The 27,857-nt window shown below is 35.4% G+C and overlaps 1 protein-coding gene across 5 annotated transcripts in view; it reads left to right on the top strand.

The window, feature by feature from the left end:
- Positions 1-27,251, top strand: part of JPH1 (junctophilin 1) — a 94,389-nt gene extending 67,138 nt beyond the window's left edge. The window contains exons 4-6 of one of the 5 annotated variants that reach the window (XM_007486942.3): positions 11,171-11,814; positions 24,510-24,605; positions 26,576-27,251. In XM_007486942.3, coding sequence (XP_007487004.2) covers positions 11,171-11,814; positions 24,510-24,590 — 725 coding nt within the window. In that variant the 3' untranslated portion in view covers positions 24,591-24,605; positions 26,576-27,251. Of the gene's footprint in view, positions 1-11,170; positions 11,815-24,509; positions 24,606-24,781 lie in introns of all 5 variants that reach the window. The other 4 variants (XM_007486944.3, XM_007486943.3, XM_007486945.3 and 1 more) reach the window with 4 other exon arrangements.
- Positions 27,252-27,857: the final 606 nt, after the last annotated feature.

Raw genomic sequence — 27,857 nt, 5'->3', positions numbered from 1 at the left:
TTTAAATTTGACAGCACAATAAGTTAAAATATGTAACAAGATAACATATAGCCTCTTTTCTGATAAAGATTTTCTAGTTTGAAATGTGTTTTCATCTCTATAGCATAATTCTCTTTAGCTTTTCCTATGTTAAATAAAACAAACCCCCTAGCTTTTCCTATTTGTTTACATAAAACTGCTTTGTCCAGTATCATAAACTTCAGCAGATGCATAGGTGAGAGGACATATTAAGTCAAACTTAAAATTCTAACTTTTAACATGAAAAAGGGAGAAGGGATGAAGTTCTGAGGAAACTTTTGAGTAGTGTTACTTTACAAAGATTTTCTGAATTAAAAGGTCTGCATTTTATGCATTTGAGTTGCTTGATAGGATCCAATATCAGCTATTAAAGTACCTGGTTCAATCTAGTACAACTTCGACAAATGTTTGTGATTAGTGATCATAATGAAATATTTTTTATATTTTTATTCTAAATTTAAGTACCCTTAAAATAAGCATTTCTAGATACATAGTGGAACAAAAAAAGATATTTGTCCCTTAAATGCTTAAGTCTCTTATAACTTGCTTTTCTTTTTAAATAGCTCTCAAATCTGTACTGCTTGTATTTCTTTTCACTTTCTGTTTTCTTCTTTTAATTTTCAAAGAAATCCCTCAATCACTCTTTTTTCCTTCTTTTTATTTTGTTTTACTACCATATCCCTATAAAAGTACAAATTTAGAACACATGAGATAAAACCAATGGGACCAAAACAAGGAAGACAAACAAACCACGCTAGAAATAATTGAAGGATCAAGCCTAAAAGTGAGAGGGATGGCTTTTGTAAAGATTGAATAGATGTAAGATGAATACCTCTGGGTGTTCTCAATTTGCCCACAAAGAAAATAGGAAATGAAAGACTGCTAGAGAAGACTAGTCTTTGCTAAGAGAAAAGGGTGGTTAGGCTGAGGACCACAGGAGATAGATATGAAAGTTATACTGTTAGTATACAATGACTTTCCTCTAGTGTCTACAGTTCAGGATTCAACCAGTGATAGAGATATTGTTTTCCACCTGTATTCTTTTTTGATTCTTTTTATTTCTTGTGGAAAATGTAGATTAGTCCATCTATAAAACCTAAAAAAATTTTTAATGCAACCCCTCATAAACCATGTTTATACATTTAAAATAAATAAAAGCCCATTAATTCTTCTACAGTATCAGAACTCAGCTATCACACTACTTGTCCTAGCATACTTAGTGGAATCTGGACCTTCTGAAGGAGTTTTACTTTCCCCAGTGATTCTTCTATTCTTTCCTTCCAGACTTGGCTCAACAAAGGAATGGGCCACTGTAGAGAATCTCTTCAACCATAAAACAATGCATCTTTGCAAAACAGCACTGGTTTGTGCCACATTTGAAAGGAAACAAACTTACTATTGTTGACCCTTAATGGTAATTTACCATTTCTGTTTTTAAAGTCTATTGGTGCATGATGTCCCTATAGATTTCCCCTAGGTGCTACTAAGAAGTAAATGATAGGTAGGGTCATCTCAGTTTCCCTGACTAGATGGTTTTAAAAGGTCCTTTATGGTGCAAAAAGTGTTTGGGAAAAAAATATTGTGGGAAAATGTAATTCCACCCTTTTCTTAGCTAAAACAGTCACCTATAAGTAAGCTGTCCTTCTTGTAATGAATACATCACAGAAGCATGAAAAGACAACAGGGCTATTTAAGAAAAGAAGGGTGGAGACCACAATCCCATTTGACCCAGAGCCAACTCTTTTTTCAAACAACTATATAGAAGGCTTTTCCTTTGCTGAGGTATTATTGATGTCCCTGAGGGAATAGCTCATGCTTTCTACCCTTCATTTACAGGATGATCAAACAAGATAGACATTTTCTAAAGGCACTTTGAATGGTTATTTCTAAGTTATATTGCTGAGCTAATTTACATATTTCAGATGCAAAACTCTCAGTTATTTCAAGAAGATATTATTTTTAGTAGAAAAATTGTTAACCTTGGGCAGAGGAAAGAAGGGACTTCAACTCATAGCTTATTTTATCTTTAACTAGTTTCAAAATTAGAATAAGTAAATTCTTCTTTGTACTATTTTTTTTTTCATTTTCTTTTGTCTGAACACATTAGTTTTACCTAGGTACACAATTGAATGACTGTGTTTTGCTCTGGGAGAATAGTTGTTTTATGATCACAAAGAACACCATTGAATACACCCAATCCTATCTTACTATACTGTGTGTGTTGGTTATTTGTTTCAGAAATTGCAACATTTATATTTTTTTTTCAGTGATGATGGCAGATTAAAGGGAATAACTAAATTTATTCAGTTTCAGGAAAGGCTAAGGAAAGAGTGCAATGCACACACACACAGAGCACTTTGCTTACTTAGTATTACATGCCATTAGACAGTTGACACACACTGGCAAACTTAACACAAGTTATGTCTGCTTATGTATTATATATTTGACCTTGATTCTAAAGAACAGCACAAAAAAGAATGCATGTCTTAGCAACATGTGTGTGTGTATGTGTATATGTAGGTTACTATATTCAGGACTCAAATGCTGAAATGAACCTATGTTCTCAAATGGATATTTTCTCTTCAGTGTGTTTTCCTTCAATCATAGCCCATCCATTTCTGCCCATCTGGTGAGCCTCTCATCCATTTCTTCCCAATAAGTTTACCATGTGGGGGGGGTAGTGGAGATTAATATGCTGAGGGCTTTCCTCTCCTCTTGATATCATAAAGATTCACACATTTACTCAGCTAACATTTATTAAATACCTACTATGTGCTGGGCACTGTGGTAGGCACTAGGGACACAAAGGCAGAAATGGTAGAATTGGTACTCTTAAATTTATATTCTATTGGAGAATACTGCTGGAACTTGCAGGTTGTCTATCACTCACTCTCACCATGGGACTAGCCCTTCTTTTTCTGTCATATATTCTTTGGCAATATCCTGTGCCTCCCATCACCTTTGCAATTACTTGTTTTTAATGGTTTGCAGTCTGCTCACACCTTTCTTTTATATTCCTAGAGATATTTATAAAATTTAGTGCATTTTATATTGAAGTTTAGTTTTACACTTTACCTAGTTAACCATTTTGTGCCTACAAGAGTGTTTTCTCATATTCTTAGTTTATTAAAATTGAATTTATTTTTAATTATCTGCTATTTTTTCATTCAATTCTAGGCAAACAGGTATATGTATATACACATATATGTAACTGAGTTTTTATAAATTAAATCAGATGTTTTGTATTCTTTCTACCTCATAAGGGACTTGGAGCACCTTATAGATTAAAGTAAGGTATGACATTGTAAAGAATAAAACTGAACAGAGATCACCTAGAGGTTGTTAGAAATAAAGCGGTATTTTCAGGGTCCTGAATTGGACTTATTATTATAACAATCATGCAATGTATTTTGTTTCAAGTTTTTCAACAACTGAAGAAAAGAGGAAGCATCTTAGATTACAGAGTTTTGATTTTCTGACTTTTTATAAACACATTCATCTCCAGTGCCAAAACTCTTCCCAAAACTAAACCCAAGTAGAAATTTATCATGTGGGTGTAAATGATACAAAAACATAATTTGACCAAGAGAATATTATACCAATGCTAGGTAAAGGCAAAGGGGATAAACATATCCAAATACTACTAAGTCCATTAATATGGAAAATATATCACTGCAGATGAGAAAAATTCTTATTTTTCATCCCTTGCTGCTAAATTTTTTCAACTACTTTAAGGGTTACCTTGTGGAGGAAGGATGAGATTTGTTATGTTTGGCCATAGAGGTCAGAATTAGGATCAATGGGTAGAAGCTTAAAAGGGGGCCTGTTTAAGCTTGACAACAGAAAAAACAATTCCTGACAATTAGAGTTGTCCAAAAATAAAATAGGCTGCCTGAAAAAGTTGCAGATTTTCTCTTTCAAGAGGTTTCAAGGAGAGGGTGAATGACTATTACTTGGATGTGTTCTAGGGATGTTTCCATCAGTTGGATTAGACAGCTGCTAAGAATCCTTTCAGATCTCAAATGCTCTAGTAGCTGTCCTCAAGTATATTAAAAGCTGTCACATGGAAGAAGGATTAGATTCTTTCTTATTCAGGCATTGGAAGGAACTTGCAGCTTCAGATGCATTTTTCTAATGATTAAAGATTAATTAAAAGGGAAAAAAGGAATGAGCTGTCCTTTCCCCAAAAATGTAGCAGGTCCCCTTTTTGTTAGCAGTGTTCAAACAGAGGGATGGAGTATGCTGTCAAAGGAAAACTTTTGCCAATATAGTACATTGGAAAGTGCACTAACTCTGGAATCAGAGAGTCTAGGTCCAAGTTTGCCATTGAGACTTGCTATCTGCATGACCCGCATGATCTTGCACAAGCTACTTCCCCTATTCTGGCTCTCAGTTTCCTCATATGCAAAATGAGGGAACAGAGAGATAGCTTCTAAAGTTCCTTCCATGACATTCTCAACTTTATGCCACTGTCAAGTGAGGGCCTTTTTTTTTAACCTTTATTTTCCATCTTAGAATAAATACTATATCTTGGTTCCAAGGCAGAAGAGCTGAAAGGGCTAGGCAGTTGTGGTCAAGTGATTTGCTTCAAGGTGAGATGAACACAAAACCTGTCTCTAGGCCTGGCTCTCTATCCACTGACTGTCCCAGGGCCTTTATTTCTAATAGATCCAGCTTAAGGTCTTTGTGCTAGCCAAGAAAACCTATTTATTTCCTCCTCTTCATCCCCCCCAATTGTAGTTGAATCCTTTCCACCTCTACACATCATCCCCCTAGATGCCTTCCAGAATGATGCTGTCATCTCCCTATGCCAAACCATTTCTTGACTTTCCTTCCCAAACTCTTCAACTGTTCAAATTTGTCTATATTACTCCCATCTCCAACCATATTCATAGTTCTTAGTACTTTTGGGCTTTTCATGAACAAAATTTCTTGGGGGTGGGGGAGGGGGTTAAAAACATTTTTTTGGAACTCAGACCTGGGAAAGTTCTAAAAACATAATCAGTCAAGATAGATCTATTACAATAATGGGAAAGTGCCTGGGCCTGTTAATACCATTTGCCAACAAAATAATTAGCTATTTTTGAAAGGTTCACATCTCCTATCAGGTATTTTGGTTCTCTCAGCACTTTATAAAATACTTTATAAAAGCACTCTTGGCATCAGCTGGGTGGATTAAGACCCAGACCTAGAGACAGGAGGTACTGGGTTCAAATATGGCCTCAGACACTTCCTAGCTGTGGGACCTGGGCAAGTCACTTGACCCCCATTGCCTAGCCCTTACCAGTCTTCTGATTGGAACCAATACACAGTATAGATTCTAAGATGGAAGGTAAGAGTTTAAAAAAAAAAGAAAAACAACAGTATTCTTTTATTGGATGTTTTTTGGTTTGGAATTGTTGGGCTCTTTTTCCTTTATATTTTATAATAAAGAGTCCATTAAGTCACTCTATGAATTAGAAAAATAATGAAAAATTAAAAATAAATAGAATATTTTAAGCATTATGTTTTTTCTTTAAATTTCCATTTGTGTTCACAAAATGATCAATATGATAAGAAAATGGCAGCTATGTCATAGTGTATTGAAAACTTTCTTTAAAGTCAGGAAGATCTATCACACAGCTACCTCTGACATATACTGGATACAAGTGGTTTTTTTCAAGTAACTTAACCTCAGAACCTCAGGCAGTTGTAAGTCATAAGTTGTCTAGTAGATGCTGATATTGGTAGATGGAGTTCTCTCACTGGAAGTTGACTATATAAACAAAATGATAAATTTGATTCAAATAATGAAAAAAATAAATATATTGAATTACATTGTAAGAGAAATAGGAGGGATGGGTAGAAGGGAGAAGGGATGCTTCTGCTAATATCAGTAACTCAATGCTTTCACTATGGTGTGCTGTGCTGAGTAAGTAATAGATGTGATCTTTGAAATGCAGAAGAAACAGGAAAAGTTCCAAGAAACAGAACAATACCTCGTGTGTGTGTGTGTGTGTGTGTGTGTGTGTAAAGTATTTAATGACATCAGTAGTCCTTTAATCATGTAACTTAAAGTATGAATACCCAATTAATTGGCCAGTCCACATTTAAAGGCTATGCCATAATGAAATGATCCATCAAATTAAAGTTGGTGGTACCACATTGTTGCTATTCTGTTAAAAGGTATTTTTTCAGTTCATTTGTTTAGTATTGTCTTATTCATCATGTTTTATGCATGCTTTAATATGCAACAGGAAACTTGAAAACTCATAGTGGAATATTCTTTAATTGCTTTGATTCCAGTTCAACAGGTTATAAAATTTGTGGGACACAAAAGATTTAAGAGTAATTGTCCTTCAGAAATGAACATACAAGTTTTTTGCTTTTTTATTCAGCTTTTGTCTTGGGACATGCAAATGTTTTTGGCATAGTAGAATTGTCCTAATAGTTCAAGTATTAAAATGGATTAATGTAAGATCTTATAATAGTCAAGTCAGCACAACGACATAGATTTGTAATGAACTTAGAAGGCTCTTATCATTCAGTTTGAAATAGGAAAATGCTTGAAGCATTTCAACTTAAAATTGCCCCTTGTTTGAGAGAGAGAGAGAGAGAGAGAGAGAGAGAGAGAGAGAGAGGATTGTCCCTTTATTCTAATATCACTTTTAAACCTATCAGACATCAAAATGGAATTTTGGAAAGACAAATTAGTAGTGTGGGACCAGTTGCCCCTAGCTTGCTAAAAGGTACTAAATAGCAGCAAGTCTATTACTTGGTTGTCACAATATACAGTCCAAGTTTACAAAAAAAAAAAAAAAAACTGAATCCAAAATATCTTTCCACTTCTGCTTTCATAATCTGTTTTGTTGTTATCCCTTGAAACTAATATCACCAGTGACTGCCAAATAGTTCCCAAGCTGGATAAAAATCCATTTTAAAAGGAATTAGTGTTTAATGTTCTGATGTTCAAATACTGTTTTAATGTTTCACTGAAAAATGAGATTTCCTGAATGAGCACCTTTCTCACATAATGAAAGTACTTTTTAAGTGGATATTTTGAAAAAGAGTATGATATAGTTGACTGAGTATTGGACTTGGCATCAAGAAGTTTCAGGCTAAAATACTGACTGAGCTCAGTGCTACATGACTATGGGCCTTTGTGCCTCAGTTTCCTCATCTATGAAATGAAGATAATATCTGTAATACCTCTCTCATAGCCTTGTTGTAAGGCCTAAGTGAAATAATATAATATAAAGTACTTTGTAATTTTAAAGTGCCATATCAGTAATAATTACTATTTAATACTGAAAAGTTTTAATTATCTTTATGGAAAGTTTTCTACATTTCTTTAATGCCTTAATAAATAGTACAATAAAGATCTTATTTTTTGTTATTCAGTAATCATTTTGAGCATCAATTATTTTATTATAATTGTATATACTCATAAATACTGTTGTAAAAATGTAATGGATAACATTTATATAGCACTTTCAGTATAGGTAGATGCAGTCATTATTATAGTATCTGTTTTCCAAGAATAAAATGAGATAATATTTTAAAGTGCTTTGTAAATCTTAAAGCACTACATAAATACTAGCTGTTATTATAATTCCTATTTTATAGCTGGATAAACCTAGGTTTACATAGCTACTGTCTGAGGAGTATTTAAGCCTGGGTCTTCTTGACTTCAGGTCCAGTACTCTATCCACCATGCTCCTTAGCTGGTACTAATTATAGGTTGTAATAGTGCCATATTGGTGTTACACACTGCAGTGGTCACCTTGGGTCTTGGGTTATCCTCTAGGTCAGCAATCCTGTTCCTTCCCCTACCCCTTCCCCACCCTGCCAGTTTGTACCAGACTAAGTCTTAATGCACAGCATGAATTTAAGTATTCTCTCTGCTATTTATTCCCTGTGTAATGATGGTCAAGACACTACCTCTATAGATGAGTTTCCTTTTCTGTAAACTGGGGATATTTTAACTAGATAATCTCTAAAGGCTCTTCTACCACTGAATATATGATTTTATTAATCCCCAGCTCTGCACTTGCTCTGGTACACACAAGCTCATTTACTCTCACCCTCAGAGATACTCTCTATAGTCATAAACTGATTTACTTCCCTCTCCCCTTATATATTTACTTAATTTGTTTTTTATTATGAATGTATGTTTTACTGCAAAGTAACAAGTAGTCCCCCAGTACCCACAGTATAAACAACTTCTTTGCATATTCCCTGGATCACTCCTTAAACTGTCACCACAAGCATTATCATTCTGTCAAAATCACTCTTCCATTATTACCAAGTTTGTCTCTGTTCATTCAGTTGACCTATTACCAGCCCCAAGGTAATTTCCTGATACTCTTAAATAAACCCTCAAGATTTCAGTCTCCTTCCTCCCTTTGGAGCTTCTAAGACATAGTTAAATCTTTCTTCTCCCTTTGGCATAATTGGTCCCTATCTTTTGACACATGCCAACAGAAATTATCAAGTATGTAGGGCATTTTATTCCTTCAGTCTGCTGTTTTTCTAGGTGAAGAGGTTTCTCGGTTTCCAAATTGTACCTTCTCTCACTTTCAATAATCATTAGGTGTGCTTCAAGCATCTTCTATCACCTTTTCTCATCTGTACTTCCCTTAAATAGCAAAGCTTATTATATGAAGAGCCATTAATTTTCTACACAAGTCTTCATATGTCTCTTACAAAATAAAGAGCATGGACTTCATAACAGACTTTTCCCTCAATATGCAGAGGCAGTTTTTCATTACTTAGTGGTTCTTTTCAGGATGATTCAGATGGTCAAAAATCTAGCTGCTAAATTTAATCAAGCGTGACTTTTTAATACTGTTTCTTTGGAGGGAAGAGGGGGGGTGATTTTAAAATGTTAAAGACAGTTTTTACTTAATTCAACCTAAGACAAACCAAATTTTATCAAGACTTCCTTGCCTATGTAGTCATTGACCATTTTCACATAGTAGTGCCTTGTATGCTGGCCACTTTGTTGCACAGTGTAAACTCTTTATAATGTATGTATCTGGTGTTTCATTTTCTTCCTGTTCTTTATACATATCCATATACAGTGTCCTTAAGGGCTCAGAACATGATTTGATAAATTAATTTTATATATAATTTGCAATACCACAATTAGGCACTTTTTAAAAGGCCAATGGTATGGGCCATTGGTGGGAAGCTGGGAGTTGTAAGAAAAAAGAAAAGGCATCTATATTGTGTTTTGTTGAAATAAATCTAAAAGGTAAAGTGGCCTAAATGATAGCTGTATGGATTTGAAATCAAAGTCTAGCTATTAATTCCTGGTTATGCCCCCATACTATGTGTTTCTATCTGTTGGGCAAGCCACTTAGCTTATTTTAGCCTCAGTTTCTTCATCTGCATTAAAGAAATAATTTTATAGCATCTACTTCAGGGTTGTTATAAGGCTCAAATGAAATAATATAGATCTCTTCATAAACCTTATATATATATATATATATATATATATATATAATATATAGAAAGAATTCCCTGAGTTTACAGACTATTTTTCACTTGACCTACCCAGTGCTTCACACTCTGCCTTGAACAAAGTAAGAGCTTAGTAAGTGTGAAAATAAAGGTGCTCACTATTTAACTGGCCTCTTGAACCAGGATGATAGCTTGCCTTTCTATAAAGAATAAGGAATGAGATTCACCCATAAATTATGTTTTATTAAAAGGATGTTTATGAGAAAATATTATACTCAATATTTTTATTGATGTGACCTTCGACTCCTACCTACTGGAAACATAATCTCTATTAAGAGGTTAAATGCTTATTTGTTCTGTTGTTTGAATCATTTTCATATGATACAATTCTGTGGGAATAATTTAGAAATAGAAATGCTTCATGTCTTCTATGATTTCTACTGCCTTGTTAAATTTCCATATTGATGTGCCCCCACTCTTGTCTCATGAATATTTATACCTATTCCTTGCAGAAGGATCTGAGACACAAATACCAAGCTTTTTTTTTAACCATTGCTCATCAAGTTTTGACAATAATTCCAGTTCATAATATATTTTAAATGGTAAAATAAGTTCCTACCATGTTATGAAAATTGCTGAGCCATCTGGTCTTCATATCAAAAGAATTGGGAGTGGGATAGCCTAAATCAACAAATCCAATGAATAAGTTTTTTGACAAATTTTAAAGATATCTAATCTCTGAGAAGGAATATTATCCTATACTGTATAAGGCCTTTAGGAGTTATATGATTGGGAATTACAAATTTACCCAGCTACAGAGCCACATTTCCTCTGAGTACCTGTAGGGTAGCATATGGCAAGCATATGATTCCATGGAATAGAAATAATCTCTGTTAATCCTCTGTGCAGAATCTTTAGTGCATATATTTGGAAAATGGGTGATGCCAGTGGACATTCCACTGGAGGACACAAAAGTAACTTAGAAAGTAATTGGAAGGGAACAGTCAACTTTCCTTCCCAAATGTTTGACTACTCTTATGGGATTGAGCTTTAATTGAGGAATCAAGATTGTGGTGGCCAAAGGGAATATAATATGCACATTTGAGAAGGGGAAGTTCCTGAGAGAAAATTATATATGAGTGAGAAGGGAAGATATAAAACAGTTGTCAAAATACTATAGATTTAAGGATGGAAGGAACATTAGAGGTCACTGAGTCTAGCCTTCCTCCTTTTATAGATCACTTATTACCTATGTGACTTTGGGCAAGTCACTTTACCTCTGTTTGCCTTTTGTTCCTCAACTATAAAATTGAGATAAGAGTACCATAGCATCAAATGAGATAATATTTGAAAAGCTCATAGCACAGTATCTGACCCATAGGTGCTTAATAAATACTTGCTTTTTTCCCTCTCTCCCTCCCTTCTTTCCTTCCTTTTTTCTTCCTTCTTTCCTTTCATACAAACTGCAGAGGTAGTTGAAGGTGGACTTGACCCCAGGTCTTCTAACTCCAAAGTCAACTTATATACTATACCATGATACCAAATATATAGCCAACTTTGGATTAAAATGTGCAGCTTTTCTAAACATAGCTCTGCTTCACATCTAAAGGTAGAATAAGTGAATTTAATCCAGCAGAAAACTGTCAGCAGAATTAATAAGGCATTACATCCTATTTTAGTCACATTTTTCCATTGTCATCTCTTACAGGTCCTGATTATATCAAACAGAGATTTAAGGAAGGCATAGAAACTAAAGAAAATCCAGAAGAAAAAGTCCCAGAAAAGCCACCTTCACCAAAGGAATCTCCTCATTTTTATAGAAAAGGCACAACTCCTCCCAGATCTCCTGAGCCAAGTCCAAAATCAAGCCACTCTCCTCAGCCTTCCACTCCATTGAAAAAGCAAAACCCAAGCTCAGGGGCAAGACTCAATCAAGAAAACAAGAATATTGCTGATGAGCATGTAACAGCAGTTGTCAACAAGCCCCTACTTTCAAAGGTACCCCCAAAGGAGGAGGTAACAGTATTGCCTCAGTCCAAATACTCTGGCCAACAAAATACCTCCTTCCATCCTGGTAATGGGGAGTTGCATTCACAGTATCATGGCTATTATGTGAAACTGAATGCACCATTGCAACCATCAGAAGACAAGGAGGAAGATGGAAGTGTGAACCAGTCTTCTTTGGCACTGGTACCGAAGCAACCACATCAGAAGTCAAGTCCCCCTAAATCCATGACAAAACTAGTTGCCAAAGAAAGCAAACCTGAGCCAAAAGTGAAGAAGTCTGAACTTGCCACACCAAAGAATCCAGCAAATGATTCATATTCTTCTTTGGGAAAAGAAGATAATTCGGTGAGTTTTATAGGAAATCTCTTCCTCTGTCCTAATACATTCTCTTAGGGGATTTTCCTTTCCACTAACAATGTGAAATGATTATTAGCCAAGAGATTATTGAATTACTTAAACCAAGGTGTAAATGTACACAGAATTGTTTCTAAAGTTCAGCATATTATTTCAAAACCAAGGACTTTCAACTCAAAGATCTTCCAATATTCATTTTCCAGTCAAATTAAAATAACTCAGAAAACTAATAGTTGCCTACCCACATTTTTTACCTCTCTTATTTTCCAGTACTAGAAGCAATGTTTTAATTACTAAGAAGAAGTTATAGCTGTTATTTAATGACTGCTATTAACACCTGCTATTCAAAAACACTGTCATAGGCTTGAAAGAATTTAAGATAGAGATGGTACAGAAGCTGCTTTCAAGAGACTTAAAATCTAGTAGGGAGTAAAAGGCATGTGCACTAAAGACTTGGATACTAGAGAGTCTGTTAAGTACAAAATAGTAATATGCTTTGAGAAATTTGAGGGGGAAACTATGACTTTCCCATGGGAAAGTTCCAAGAAGGAAGTATTGTCTAGGTTTAACCTTGAAAAAAAGAGAACTTCAGGGTTGATAAGGGATCCATTCAAAAGGACAGTATGAAAAAAGTGAGAGGTGAGAGGAAACAAGATGGAAATAGTCCCTGAGACTTGGCTGGTTTTCCTGGAAAGTTAAGTACATGAAGAAAGGCAGTATTGAAAAGATAGGTTGAAAGTCAGTTTTAGACAGCTATATGTTCTAGGATCAATTTATATTTTATTCTCTAGGCAATGAGAAGCCACTGAAGGATTTTTAACTAGAGGACTGATGTGATTAATCATGAGGAAGATGCATGAGAAAGATTCTGCACTAAGTAATGTGAAGGACAGTTTGGGGATCAATTAGGAGACTTATTTACAGTGATACAGCAGAAAAGAGGTGAAGGCCTGAACTAGGATCATTTCAGTGGTAGCATGAAGAAACAGGTGATTGTGAGAGGTGCAGGGGAGAGAGGATCAATGGAATTTGGTAATTTCTTGGACCTGGAGACCAAATGAGGGAAGGAAGAATTAAAGATAACTGTGAGATTACTGGGATGCATGACTGGGAGGTGATATCAACAGAAATATAGAAGTTGAAGGAAGGACAAGCTTTAAGGAAAAGATAAGGAATTAAGTTCAGGGTATATTGAGTTTTCAGTGCCATCAATTCATGTAGTAGAAATATCCAGCAAGACAGATATTGATCTCTGGGAAAACCTTGCCAGGGAAGGTAAAGATGTAAGGATAGTATGTATACATGTTATAATTTAAACAACTGTAAGTTAATAGGCTCAGCTAGAAAGAAAATAGAACCCATGACAGAACCACCTCCTCCTCCCACCTCCATGTAGAAAATGATCAGGAGTCAGCAAAGGACTAGTTAGAATGGTAGGAAAAGATATATAGGAAAATGGTAACATGAAATCAATTAGGAGAGAAGGCATTGAGAAGGAGATTGATAACAGTGTCAAATGCATTAGATTAATCAAAGATTGTGAGAGTGGAAAGAAAGCCACAGATTTGGTATTTAAAAAGCTATCACTCTGGAGGGAGAACTTCTTTTTAACCCTTACCTTCCATCTTAGAATCAAAAGTATGTATGAGTTTTAAGGCAGAAGAGTAGTAAGGGCAAGGCAATAGGGGTTAAGAGACTTGCTCAAGGTCACAGAGCTAGGAAATGTCTTGAGATCAGATTTGAACCATGGAGCTCCCATCTCCAGGCCTGGCTCTCAATCCCCTGAGCCATCTAGCTGCCTCCAAAGAGAACACTTTTCAGAGGAATGGCAAGGATAGAATCCATATTGCAATGGTATAAAAATTGGGTCTAAGACAATGCTCCTAGGTACTCCTTTGTTACCAGAGCTAATCAGCATCCTTACACAATATAGGATCTCTTTAGTCTTCAGTTTCCTCACCTCTAAAATGAAAACGGTGTCATAGCCTATTGGCTAGAGGGTTAGTCAGGAAGATCTGGGTTCAAGTTCAATTCTCTGTGTTCCCAGACAAGTCTTTGAATCTATAAGTTATAGATGGGCTCCAGGTCTACATCAAGCCATCAAGAATTCCCCCTGCCAATGGAATCACAAGTCCAAATCTCCAACTGCCCCCTACACAAAATATGAGAAAGTAGATTTTCTCAATATCATGTGATTTTTAGAACCAGGCCTATAACTCTGAAGACATTTTACATGGCTACTTTGTTATTCTGTATATAATGTTGCCTTCACATATACCTCTTTAGAATTTCACTTTGCAGCAGAATGCCTTTCCTTACTAGCAGTTTCCTAACCAGTGACTAAAAAATTCCATCATTTTACAAAAAAGAACTTTGTCCATGCAAGGAGAATATCATACTAGAATATTCTTAGACACCCAAGTTTTCTAGTGGATGATTTTTCTACCTGTTGTTTCTACTACTTTAATATCCTGCTCCTAATTTAATATTAGTCAACATGAAATCTGTATTCCCTATGCCTGACTGTGTTGCTGGCAAATTCTAATCTATATGTGTATATATATATATATACATATGTGTGTGTGTGTGTGTGTGTGTGTGTGTGTGTGTGTGTGTGTGTGAATGATTCTCCTCTATGGCTTGTGGAGCCTGTCTTCTCTTTTTTAGCAATATCAGGTACACAGTGACAAGGAAGAAAAAGTGTATTCCCAGACTTTGTAGAACTTACAGAATCTGTAGCTGTTGTTAGTGATTGACAGAAATCTGCCCAGCAATTACAAAGCAGCCCAAATGCCTTGTGGGTGGAATAACTGAATTTCTGACTTAATTTAAGAAAGAGACTAACAATTTCAAAATGACATTTTTGTATTCAAATTTGGAAGAGATTAATTGAAAAGAAGGGCAATCTGACTATGGCCTTGATGGGATGATAAAAGAGTTGATGCTCAGTAGTTGAAATTAAAATATATTTGAAGTCTTATCCCATTGAGGCTTCTTTTCTCTAGGGAGATAACAAATATTTATGGCATGTTAGTTATCATCATTATAAATCTGGTTTATTTTCTCTAAATAGGTATTTTATAAATTGCCAAAAACAAATTAACCAGATGAACTATATCACTTCCTAAAATGTGGTACATATTGACAATGTAATTGAATTTAAATTTAATTTTAATGTAAATAAATTTACTTTTATTCTCCAGCATTTATATCCATATGTTGGCTAATCTTCAAAGACTCATGAGTGATGAATAATGTACATGTGAAAATATTAGAACCAGTGATGTGTAGGTACTTTTTTTTTTTTTGTATACCTATGAGAGAAAGTTGTTCCTATTCCTTAAACTTCTTTGAGGGGCATTTTATTTCAGCAGTGTAGTTTAATAGAAGTACTGAGATCAGAGTTGCAAGAAGGTAGATTTCAACACAATGGTTGTGTTAAAATGAAATGGGTTGTCCCCTGAAACGGTAAATTCCTATCACTGGCTACAATCAAGTAGAAGTTGGATGAATTTTATTCAGAATTTTGTAGAGAGGATTCATGTTTTTAAATGGGGGGAGAATAAAACTGCCTCTAATTCTTTGATATTATGATTTTAAGCATGGGCTGTGTTTTTTAGTCAACATAATGTAGTAGGTAGAGAACTAGACTTGGAGTCAGGAAGATGGATTTAGATCTCATCTGTAACTTTTAAGCTTTGAGAAGTCCCTTAGAGCCTCGGTTCATCTATGATTGAACTATTATACAATACATGGGACCTACCTCACAGAGTTAGTATAAGGCTTAAATGGGAAAATATGTGTTCAGTGCCTGACACATAGTAGACATGTAATAAATGTTTATTGACTGCCAGTGCTTTTTAAACTTTAAAACTCTATGTAATGTTGATTATTAGTAGCCTTTAAGTTAAGAGACAAGTTCTGTTGTTACCATAAATTTAGTGTGAGTTTAAAATAAATTACAATCTTGCTGTCCATAGTATCCTTTCTATAAAATGACTTTGTAGAAGATTGTAGAAGATGGAGGCACACCCATCTTAGCTGAAGAAAATATTTATTTGACTTTGAAAGATATTTCCTGTATACTGTAACACATTCCTTGCTCCAATTCATTGTATTACTCAATGAGTAGGTTTCAGGATTGTGTTTTGGTTTTCTGCTGCCAAACCCTTGGTTACACTATTCTTCTCTTCACCATTAGGCTTCCTGATTCTAATACCAATTGTCAGTAATCTTTTTTTAAATAACTTGTACCTTCTGCTTTAGAATTGATACTAAGTATTGATTCCAAGACAGAATAGCAGTAAGGGCTAGGCATTTGGGGTTAAGTGACTTGCCCAGGGTCACACAGCTAGGAAGTATCTGAAGTCATATTTGAACCCAGGTCCTCCTGACCCTATGCCTGGTATTCTGTCCACTCAACCACCTAGTTGAGTTATATTTGATCTATAAAGATTTTGTTGTAAGTACTATATTTTGTCATCTTTGAAAAAAAAGAGCTGCTATTCAGATCCTCAGTAACTTTTTTTTTTGCACTCCCAAATCATCATTCATTACCAGTATCCACTACTTGGTGTCTTTTAATACCAATACATACATTTGGTGTCTTTTAATACCAATACATACATTCCCTCTAATAAACTGTGCTAGCAATCAACCTGACACCCAGATATTTTGTGTCTGAGATATGGAAGTTATCTACCATACTTAGAGAGGACTTGGGATCACATAGCACAAAGCAATGCTCCCCATACATTTAAGAAGGAAAACCCTAAAGAACTTTGCTACGGAATATTTGTCTCTCTCCAGACATTAGGAAAATGGTCGGAATAAAAATCAAAAACTTTTAAAACCAGAAAGTTAGTGCTTTTGGTGAACCTACTGAAAATATTACTCCTGTACACAAGATAGACTTAAACCAGACCCAAAGGGATATTTGCAGTAATTGGACCAGTTCTACAGATAAATCCTAAGGAATACCTTAGTTCTGCAATACTACTTTATCCATCTGGAGGATCATCCTGAGTGCTGCCTAAACCTGCTAGATAATTCTCATATCTCAGACACAGAAAATCTGGGAAATACATTGGTTGTTAGCATCATGAAGGGGCCTGTATGTGTGGGGGGAATGAGAAGGTTGGGAATTACCTATGACAATTGTGTATCATATGAATGTGTGACTACTCATGTGTAACCTTATTCTATAAGTATGCATTTCCAATTGATATACAAACTCATTAGATTTTTGCAACATGATGACTGGTATGGGCCAGTAGAAACAGATTTAAAGATACTGGCTCAGAATAAGCTGAGAGGTTTCCCAATGAAGAATCCTAACCATTTATCTTTGAAAATTACCTCTCATTTTTCCTGGTTTCTTCCAGCCATTACTCTGATCTTCTTCCAGAACACTTTTGAGTATTACCTAAATAGAATTCTTCCTCAGGTCATACATAGTTTCTTTTGAATTGAAGTAAGCCCTACATAATCCCCAAATCAAATCAGGCTTGAACCTGGAATAATCTGTTAATAATTATTTTTAGAGAGAGATTTCAGGTAATAAAGGGAGGACTGTTTTATACATTTTGTTTTGTTCAAAATAATTCCTTTTTACTCAAAGGATAATAAACAGTCTCTCTAACACTAGAATAACAGAGAGGAATTTGTATATTTGTTTTCTCCAGGTCTATTTGTGATTATCTTTGATTTACTTTTCTTTATTTGTTACACCAGAAACTTTCCTTCCAAAAGAAAATTCTTCCTAATTGGATACTCATGAATAAAACTATGCTTCCTTAAAGTTAAATTCTAATTCCATATTTTGACTGGCCCACATTTTGTTATGTAAGACATTATGTTGGTTCTAATCAAGACAGACCCTTCATGCTGCTACTGCTTCTCTTACTGCACCTGTCCTGATCAGTCTTGAAAAGCAAAGAGACTGATTTTTCGTTTTGCTAAGTTAAGCTCCTACTGAGCACAACAATCATATTTCTGGGACTTTTCCTTTCCCTGCACATAACTCAGATATTTGAAGAATGAAAGGGTTACCCACCGGCACCTGTCTATATAGCACTGATCTAGAGCTAAAAGGGATAAAGTAGCCTTTTTTCTTCATGTTGCTTCTACTTAGGCTTAACAATACAATTTTACTGAGGCTTCTTTTTAAAGAGTTATAGAAAATATTCCAAAGAGTAACTTAACTAGTGGTATATTTTATAACTTAAGGAAAGATTTATAATATGATTTGTAGACTTAACAAAATCTGGAAATTGGAATAGTAGGTTGCCATGATAATGTATCCCAAACATCACATTTCTAGGATTTTAGAGTTTGTTGATAGCCTATGTATATATCCATATCATTGGAACTTAGGACAACCCTGTGGTGCAATCAGCATGTGATTATTATTCCCATTTTCCAGATGAAAGAAGCTGTGGTTCAATGAGTTGTTTTGTTTTTTAACTCCATCTTCTATCTTAGTACCAATTCTAAGACAGAAGAATGGCAAGGACTAGGCAATCAGAATTAAGTGTCTTGCCAATGATCACACAGTTAGAAGTATCTGACATCTAATTTGAATCTAGATCTTCCCATCTCCAGGCCTGGCGCTCTAGCCACTGTGCTACCCAGCTGTCCTGGCTCAGTGGGATTCAAAAGACTTGTCCAACATTATATCATCAAAATCCAGATCTCTTATCTCTAATTTCCTTCATTCATCCCCTGTAATCCATGAGGCCTCACACTACTAAGAAGCATGATTTATGCTATAGAGACTAAACAAGTAAAAATGCAAAGGAAAAGTTTTTTGACAAATTCATGGGTAATTCCATAAGATGTGTTAAAAGAAAGATGAAGGATTCGAGATTCTGAGGGAGAAGCCATAAAGACAATATGATATAGTGGGAAACATACTGGACTTGACTAAGGAGGAACCTGGGTTGAAATCCTGCTCTTCCACTTACTAGTTGTTTGATCATGAACAAATCATTTAACTTCAATTTGTTCATCTTATAAAGTAGGAGTATCAGTAGCACTTCACAAGAAGTTCGTAAGAATCCAAGGCTTTGCGAGCCTTGAAGGGCTCCAGAAATGTAAGCTTTTCCTCTTATAGGGGATATTTACCAAACCCTGACATGGTTATTAGTGCCACCATGGTTATGTGGGATGTGGAATGTTTTGCCCATTATTACCAGACTCCTGTTGGTAGATATTTATATTGTTATATATATACATATATATAGGGGGGGGGGTCATTTATTTCACTTTAGAAGAAATGTATAAATTCCAGTGTCCTGAAAGGATTGAAATGCTTTGCAATATAACACACTCATTGACAGACTGCTAATTGAAGTAAATTGAAATACAGCATTGAAGTAGTCTCCATGGTGAATGATGGCAGAGTCCAAACTAAGATCACCTGAAGATTTCATTTGTTCATTTATTAATAATATGGAACACATAATTAGCATTAATATAAGTCAGGCTCTTTTTGTACTTGTTGAAAACTGCCTTTGAAATTATATGTGAGAAGAGTTAATTAGTTATTATCAACGCATCTTCTTTTTCCCATGGTCCTAAGGAGATTACAGTATGCAGATAAAGTGCTGCTTTTAAAGAACTTGGCAGCATTCTAAAATTGCTTTGTTGCAGTCTAATTTTATGTAAATTAAGATCAATTCCTACTGTATTATCATCCATAAGTACCATTGTTCTTGCTACTAGATGCCAGCTCAAGGCCTGCCCCATTTTCATTTCTTCTTGATTTTGCCAGGCCCATTTTTTATCTTTTAATTGTCTATTCTTCTTGTCCTGAGAGAATTTCTCTCTATCAACACTTCCTAGGGGGGGTGGTAGAAACATTTTCCAGATAAAATCTGTTGTTTAGTTAGGGTTAATTTACATTCCATTCAAATACAGTTCTACTACAACTAGTTTCCTCATCTTTAAAATAAGGAAGATCATTTCTATACCCTGTTGTGAAGATTAAATTGAAATAAGAGGGTGTGAAATATCCTTTAAAAAGTATTTTTTAAAAATCATATAGACCGATAGAGTCATTAGCAGGACCAAGAGAATAATGAACACAATAATGCCAACAGCATAAATGAAAAGTAATTTGAAGACTGAAAAAGGGAAAAATCAGTGAAGATCCCAAAAAAGAGATCATGACACCTACCTCATCCCTCCCAAAGGCACAGTAAAGGTTTTTCAAAATGCCATACACATGGTCAGACAATGTTTCTGCATCACATGGTTTTACTTAATTTTTTCTCTTTATTCCAAAGGAGGATTCACTTTGAGAGAAAATTGGGAAATAATTGATGTGAAGGGGAAAGACATATTTTTTTAATTTAAGTTTAAAGCTCTGTATATATGAAGATATTATTATTGTTTAAGTTTATTTAATTAACTAATTTAGAATGTTTTCCATGGTTCCATGATTCATTCTCTTTCCTTCCTCTCCTCCCATCCCCCTTTTATAGCCAATGATCAATTTCACTGGGTTTTACATGTATCATTGATCAAGATGATATTATTATTATTAACCATTCAATCACATACATTTATTGAACCCTATTACAGAGCAGGCATGATGGTAGACCCTAGAAACAGAAATACAAGGAATGAAATAATCTGTAATCACAAGAAGATTCCATTCTAATAGATACACACATATATAAAGAATAAATACAAAATACTTCAATGCAAGGTTGTTTATTAGGAGGGAGGCCAGTGCCAACTGGGGAAGGTAAGACGAATTAGATGTATGTAGATAATGATGCTTGAGCTGTGTCTCAAAGAGAATGATTCTATGATAGTTTAGAAGATATGGTATTCCTGTACTGAAGAAGAGCCAATATAAAGGCACAGAGTTGAAAGATGGAGTGTCATGTGAGAGGAACAAAGAGAAGGCTATTTTGACTGGATTGCAGAGTATGAGAGGGGGGTCAATGTATAGCAAGGCTAGAAAGAAAGACAAGTGGGAGGTCAGGTTGAGAAAAGCATTAAAAGCAAAATGGTGGAGTTTATAGTTTCTCCTTGGAGCAATAGGGAGCCACTGGGATTGATTGAGGATGGGAGAATCATTTAAGGAGAATCACTTTGGCTGCCAAGTAGAAAATGAATTGTAGTGGGAAGAGACTTAAGTAGGGATACCAAGAGGAAAATTTACAATTTTCCAGGTGAAAAGTGATGAGGCCTTGAATCAAAATGGTGTCTGGGTAAGTAGAGGAAAAGGGTCAGATAAAAGAGTTTCAGTCCTAAAAACAGCAAGGTTTGGCAACAGTGACTGAATGTGTGGGGTGAGACAGCAAGTAGTTATTCTGAGAATAACACAGAAATTATGAGCCCAAGAGGCCAAAAAAAAAATGGTCATGCCAAGTTCTCTTTGTATTTGAGATGTCTTTTATATCTCCAGTTTGAAATATCTTGAAATAAATTGGCTGTTAGTGACAAGGAATTGGATCTCAAGGGAGCCTGGAGGACTGGATATTTAGATGTGAGAGACATCTGGATAGAGATGATAATTGAACCCATAGGAACTGATTAAATGATCATATAAAAGAAGAGGACACCCGACACAGTCCTGGCGAACACTCAATGTTAGAGGGTGTGAAATCAATTATAAGCTAGCAATGGAGCCCTAAGAGGGAGTAGTTAGTTATGAGGAGAATCTTGAGAAAGTAGTGTCACAGGCACTCAGAGTTGAGGGAGTATCCAGGAGGACAGGATGGTCAAGATTGTCAAACATAGCAGAAAGGTTGGGTGGGGTGAGGACTGGAAAAAGAGCGTGTGATCTGTCAACTAAGAAATCATCAGTAATTTTAGAGTAGTTTCAGTTGAGGGTGAAAGTAAGATTGCAAAGAGTTGAGGAAGAAGAAAGAAAGTGAAGGCAACAAGCATAGACAGCTTTTCCTGGAGTTCTACTGAGAAAGGGAGGTGAGATACTAGATGAAACTCATGGAGAACAGTTCCTAAGGAAATGGTTTTTTGTTGTTGTTTTGGTGTTTTGTTTTGTTTTTTAAGGATAGGGCAGGTTTGAACCCAGTTGAAGGCAAGGGGAAGAAGTACTAAAGAAATTAAAGATGAAAAAGGGATAAACTCTTGTTAGAGAAAACACAAGAACATGAGCTCAATGGATTAGGTACAGGGTTTTGCCTTGGCAAGGAGAGAGCTATCTTATTATCAGAGACTAGGGAAAGGAAGAAAAAAGGAGAGATGAGGCAAGGGATTTTGAGGTATAGGCAGATGTGTCAAACGAACAGATGAATCAGATTTAAATTTAACTGGGAAATGTTTAACAAAATTAAAAAATATAATAGAACATAGATAATGCTAACTTGTTGTTTTCTAAGTCGCTTCACAGCCCCCAGGGATCCATTTGTGTTTGAGTTTGTCTCTACTGAATTGCAGAGAATTATAGAAGAGGGGAGCTCATGTTGAATGGTCTGTTTTCTCAAGTAAGAGGCAAATGCTTCAACTGAGACCATAAGGGAAGTGAGGTGGGTATAGGGAGCGTGAGGAAAGAAGAGAAGATTTATAATGCTTCTGTAAGAAGTGAGCCAGGGAGGAATGAATTTAGGGTATACCCAGTCAGCATGGTTTGTTGACTTCCTCCAACTCAGTTCAGCAGGAGTTTGTTGCAAAGGAGCATGGTAGGAATAATCCAAGGCTTGAGTTTGTCAAGGGCAAGGGGGAAAGGGATTCAAATTGATGACACTGTATGGAATTGAATTGCTTAACTATAGTGTCAAGATTGGGAAGGAAGGAAAGTAAAATCAGAGCAGGGGAAGTGACAAACGTTAGAAAATAGTGAGGAGTAGAAGGATTGTGACATTCATAATGAGCTCAAAGAATAGGTAGCTGGGAGAGGTGGAATGATAGGAGATTATGGTCAAATAAAGGAATGTCAGATTTTTTAATTAAGGAAGTGGAACGCTTGTGTAATAATGAATCCAGAATATGACCATCCCTGTGTATGACTAATGCAGAGTTAAGGACTAGATTTTGGAGTCTGAAGATGAGGAATTAGGAGGTTATGGAGTTTAAAGGAACATCAACATGGCTATTGAAGTCCTTTTAATATAAGATAAGTTGTAGTGAAGAGGAAGATACTGACCGAAGTGAAAACCCCTTTAAGAAAGAAGGGAGAAATAACTTGGGGGACATTAGACAACATACACCATGATTTGACATGGGTAGAAAATGATGCCGTGAATTGCATTCACAGTTGCTGAGTAATTGTGGGAGAACCTGGAAATAACAGTGGAGACCAATCATTCCATCTGGTCTTAAAGACCATAGTATGGGGGGAAAATAGAATGGGAATAAAAACATAGCCAGTACAAAAGACTGATTCCTAACTGGACAGTGGCCAGTGAGGAGATTGATTATGTAAGACTTTTTATTAAATAAAACTTTGTCATCAAACTAACAGAGTAGCCAGATGGCATAGTGAATAGAGAGCTGGGCTGGGAGTCAAGAAGACTCTTCTGTCAAATCTGGTTTCAGAGACTTACTAGCTGTGTGGTCCTGAGCAAGTCCTTTAACCCTGTTTGCCTCAGTTTCTTCACCTTTCACATGAGCTGAAGAAGGAAATGGTAAATCATTCTAGCATCTTTGCCAAGAAAACCCCAAATGGGGTCATGAAGAGTCTGACATAATTGTAACAATAACAACAAAAATCTAATCAATAAAGTAATTAGGACCAGCCATATAAAGAGCCTTATTAGGTGAGAGTAGTACCTGGTAAGGGTGTATGCTAAAATAGGATCCTGCCTTGAAAATCATCATGGAGCATGATGAGATTGGACTTTAGAGTTTGTTTCCTATGTGAGTATTTGAAATGAAAACTTGCATCTCCGAAGTTAATTCTGAATATGATTAATTTAAATCTGACCTACTATTACTGTCATGTATTTTTAAACTTGTCCCCTGTCAAACTGGCCTGGGGTTATGGACTTGAGGAAATTAATGTAAAAATGATATTTCCTACTTTATATATGTATATTTTTTCTTTACTTTGAGCTTTTTACTTTGCAAAGATGGTGGTATCCAAAAAGATTATCAGGAAAAGTAAGAGGCACAGAATTCCATTTTATCTTTCTCTAAATTCTTATTATTTAAAAACTTTGGTATAGAATAAAGGTTCTTAATCATTTTTGGTCAAGGACACATTTGGCAATCTGCTGAAGCCTGTACAACCTCTCTCAGAATAATAGTTTTAAATGCACAAAACAGAATCCATAGGGACAAAGAAGACTAATAAGATTGAAATAGTTGTCAAAATATTTTTTAAAGCAAATTTATGGACCTCATGTTAAACCTCTACTGTAGGAGGTTTTACTTTACCTGACTATATTCATGAGAAAGCAAATCTTCCTTAATGAAATTCCCAGTCAATAACATGCACAGGGTTGGAGAATGTCATCTCACATAAGGGTTCTATCTTTATAATATATATTCAGATGTTATGAGCTAGCTAAATGAATTTGTGTTATCAGTTATGAAACAATCTGCCATTAGAATAAATTCACTTGAGATACATCACTTAACCTTTTTTTCAGCTTTGGGGACTTGCATTTTAACATAGAATTGTTAGTTTGGAATTCACTTAATGGGCTAACTTTCTAGTTGATTTTTTTTACATTAAAAAAGTAATATTTATTTTGTTTTATTTTCAGGGTCCTAATTCAGTCATGATTGTCCTGGTCATGCTGTTGAATATTGGGTTAGCCATTCTTTTTGTTCACTTTCTAACTTGATTGGAATTAGGAAAGGTAAGACTAGTATCATTTTCATATAAACTCACAAGACATAATAGTTTTAATTCCCTTATTCAAATTTATAATCACAATTTTTTGTTTTGTTTTTTTTGTTTCGTTTTTGTTTTTGTTTTTTAATATCTCTGTAATGTCCTTTAATTTTGGCTATGCCTGAATGTGATTCAATGTAGTTACTTACTGATATCACTGTTTTGACCCTTCAGTGAAGTCATGACAACTAGTGGAATTAGCCCACAGTTCTCTGCAGTAGTGTCATCAGCCTTTTAAATGGCAACACACCAGTCATGCTCAGACACAGGGAAGGAGGCTTGGAATTAGGATGGGATCGCAAGAGAGATATCTGAGACTTGGAAAATTCAGCCAGAGGACCTGTTCAGTTCCCTTGGGGATGGTTTGTGGCTTTGGGGTCCTCTGAAGGCTGAAGCAAGCAGTGTTGGAGAGCAAAACTTAATCCTTTTTTTTTATTTAAAAAGCAAAAGCCAAACAAAACACAAAATCTGCTGCTGCAGCCCCCAACCGGTGAAGTGCATTGGCTACTCCATCTGTCCTAGCAGAATGTGACTAAACTGGAAATGTATGGAGCTGCACTTTTTGTTGATGGAAGCTAACAGCTGCCTTACTGTTTTACCATCTGACGTTTTTAGTAGGGAGCTGGGGAAACGACTGCCAGAGGAATGCGGTCAGAGGATACTGTTGCTGTGGAAGTGACTCCAACATTCACTCCTTTCTCATTAGAAGAAATAGTTAGCAGCATCACTCACCAGTCTTATGCCATTATTTGCTGCTTTTAACTTCTCCTGTGGTGTTCTGGGAGATTCCATTTTCTTTTGCTTGTGCATGACTGTTCATTTTGCTGTTAATTTAAATTTGATGTATAGCCACGATAATTCATGGTGTGAAGTCCTGGCTAGTGAAAATGTACTTACTTGTTGCATCTCGAGGTAAATGCAAAAGAGAAATCTAGTATAACACGTATATTTTGATAGGAAGGTTGAGCTCATCATAACATTCATTTTCCTAGCTGGTAAAACTGTTTCTCCTTCATGTTGATTGAGCAGAGTCTGGAGGCACTGTTGATGCCTTCCTGAGCAGTCCCTAGGTTTTACATGTTTGGGTCAGTATCACACTGAATTCTTTATAGAACATGGAGGCTCTTTGTGGGGATATCCTTAAGTGGAGAGCTAGACTGCAAAAGGATTCTGAGAAATAGAATCAAGGCTTTGCATGGTTTGAGGATTTGTTGTTGGGTTTGTTGTATTTTAATGCCTTCCTGTTAATAGTAGTAATAAGTGTTCAAAGGATTCAGTTTCATCACTGATGTCCCCTCTAAGTGAATAATCTTGTCAGAGGCCAGTTCCAATGAAAGTGAAGCTAAGATGCTAATAATAACTATTATTCATGGGGGAAAGACTAATTTTGTGTTGAATACATTCAGGTAGAGCATATAAATTTGTTTTTAAAATCAGTGCTTATCAAATTTATGCCTTTTTGTTGTTGTTTTTTTTCAAAGACCATATATAATTTTGTTTCAAGTTTAAAAGCCTTAGAAATTTTCATTTGGGGTATTTGTTTTTTGCGGTCTTTATTATTATATGAGCTACATTTATTTTGTGCTGTTAAACTGTAATTACTATATCCTTTATTACTTAAAAGCATGCATATTGACTTACAGAAACTGTGTATGGTAGGATACTTGTCCTCAAAGGAAACATTTTTGTTCTTTAAAAATAATTTGGAGGAAGAAAGAGACTCCTTTGCCTCTTTATTTCAAATATTTCATCCTTGGCAGTTTGGGAAACTTTTTGCAAACCCTCTTCATTTTGTGCACAATATGACAAGAATTATTTCCAACTTGTATGCTGTCTTTTCAGGACAGCCCTTTACAGTAACATGGGTGAGGACTTAATGCTTTGTCTCCTGAGCCAGCTAACTGCAGGGTAGTAACCCCGTGGTGTTTTTTGCAGAAGTATGTTGAGAATCCTGTGTGTGACCAGTATGGAATCAAGAAGAAAGCAGAAAGAGCAAATGAAAATTGCAACATGTGTATTTATTTTTTTAAGAAAATCATACTTTTACTTTGATATTTAGGAAGCAACATTTTTAAATGAAAAACAAGTAATGTTTGTCTCTATATAAACCTTGGTACTAGAGTTCACTGCTCCTTCCTGTCCCACTCCATGTCTCCTTACTGGGAAAGCTGATTTTTTAACTGAAATATTTAATTCATATTAAATGTTTATTTAAAGTACCTAATGCTTTGGAAATAATGAGTAATGGATAACTTCAGAAAATGTTTATAAAGTAAGCATGGTGGTTCCATTTATAAATATATGTATGATTTCTAAGCTTTTTTAAAAACAAAGCTCAAACAGAAATTGTTGGTATTTTTCTAAAATGTGCACAAGCTGTATTTTACATGAAAGGCTATTTATAATGGGTTGTTATACTGTACACTACATTTTGGACAGCACATGAAGTCTGCCATGTACTTAATATGTCACTTTGTTTATTTAAAGTTTCTTGCTGTGAAAGAACTCTTTACCTATGAGTTCCTTTATTTATAGTCCTTGACCCCAAAATGTATAATGTACAGTTTTCACAACTGTATTTGCTCTAATAAAAAAGTTGGTTATTAATAAAGTTGTAGACGGGTTTCCTTTGTGTTTAAATTAGTCTGTATAGTGTGTACTTTTTTGTTGTTGATCTTGCTAATGGAAATCTAACAGCAGACATTAAAATGGATCAAAGCAGGTCAATGTCCAAAGTTTCCCATCATATTATCTATTTCTTCATTTCTTCCACCTTCCCCCTTAAAAAGCAAACACAAACACAACATTACTTTTAGATGTTAAAATTTCATCACCTTCAAAAATTGGACTATACCACCTTATCAAAGGAATTTACTTTTACATTTAAAGAACTCCCTAAGTTAGTATAAACTTCTCTCCTACATAATAACCTTTCAGTTAATTAAAGTTGATTCAGCTATTTTGCTCCTTTTCTTAATGCCCGGAATAAATTAGTATGTTACCATAGTCTCCCAGTGCCTAAGCTGATAAGTGGCAATTTAGACACCTTTGGAAGCCCAATTAACTCTTGGGTTACTGAGTCTCCTTGAATTTTAAGCTTCCTTTTGAGCCCAGAATATTGCTGGTTTAAGACTAACCTGACATCTAAGCACACTGGACACCCAAAGTCCCTCTGCCACCAAATAGTTCCTCCATTTTCTTTTTCACAATGGCTACC

The sequence above is a fragment of the Monodelphis domestica genome, chromosome 3 (assembly GCF_027887165.1).
Source record: "Monodelphis domestica isolate mMonDom1 chromosome 3, mMonDom1.pri, whole genome shotgun sequence".
Classification (NCBI taxonomy): domain Eukaryota; kingdom Metazoa; phylum Chordata; class Mammalia; order Didelphimorphia; family Didelphidae; genus Monodelphis; species Monodelphis domestica.
The sequence above is the reverse complement of the archived record's forward strand: the minus strand, read 5'-3'. Positions and strand labels throughout refer to the sequence as shown.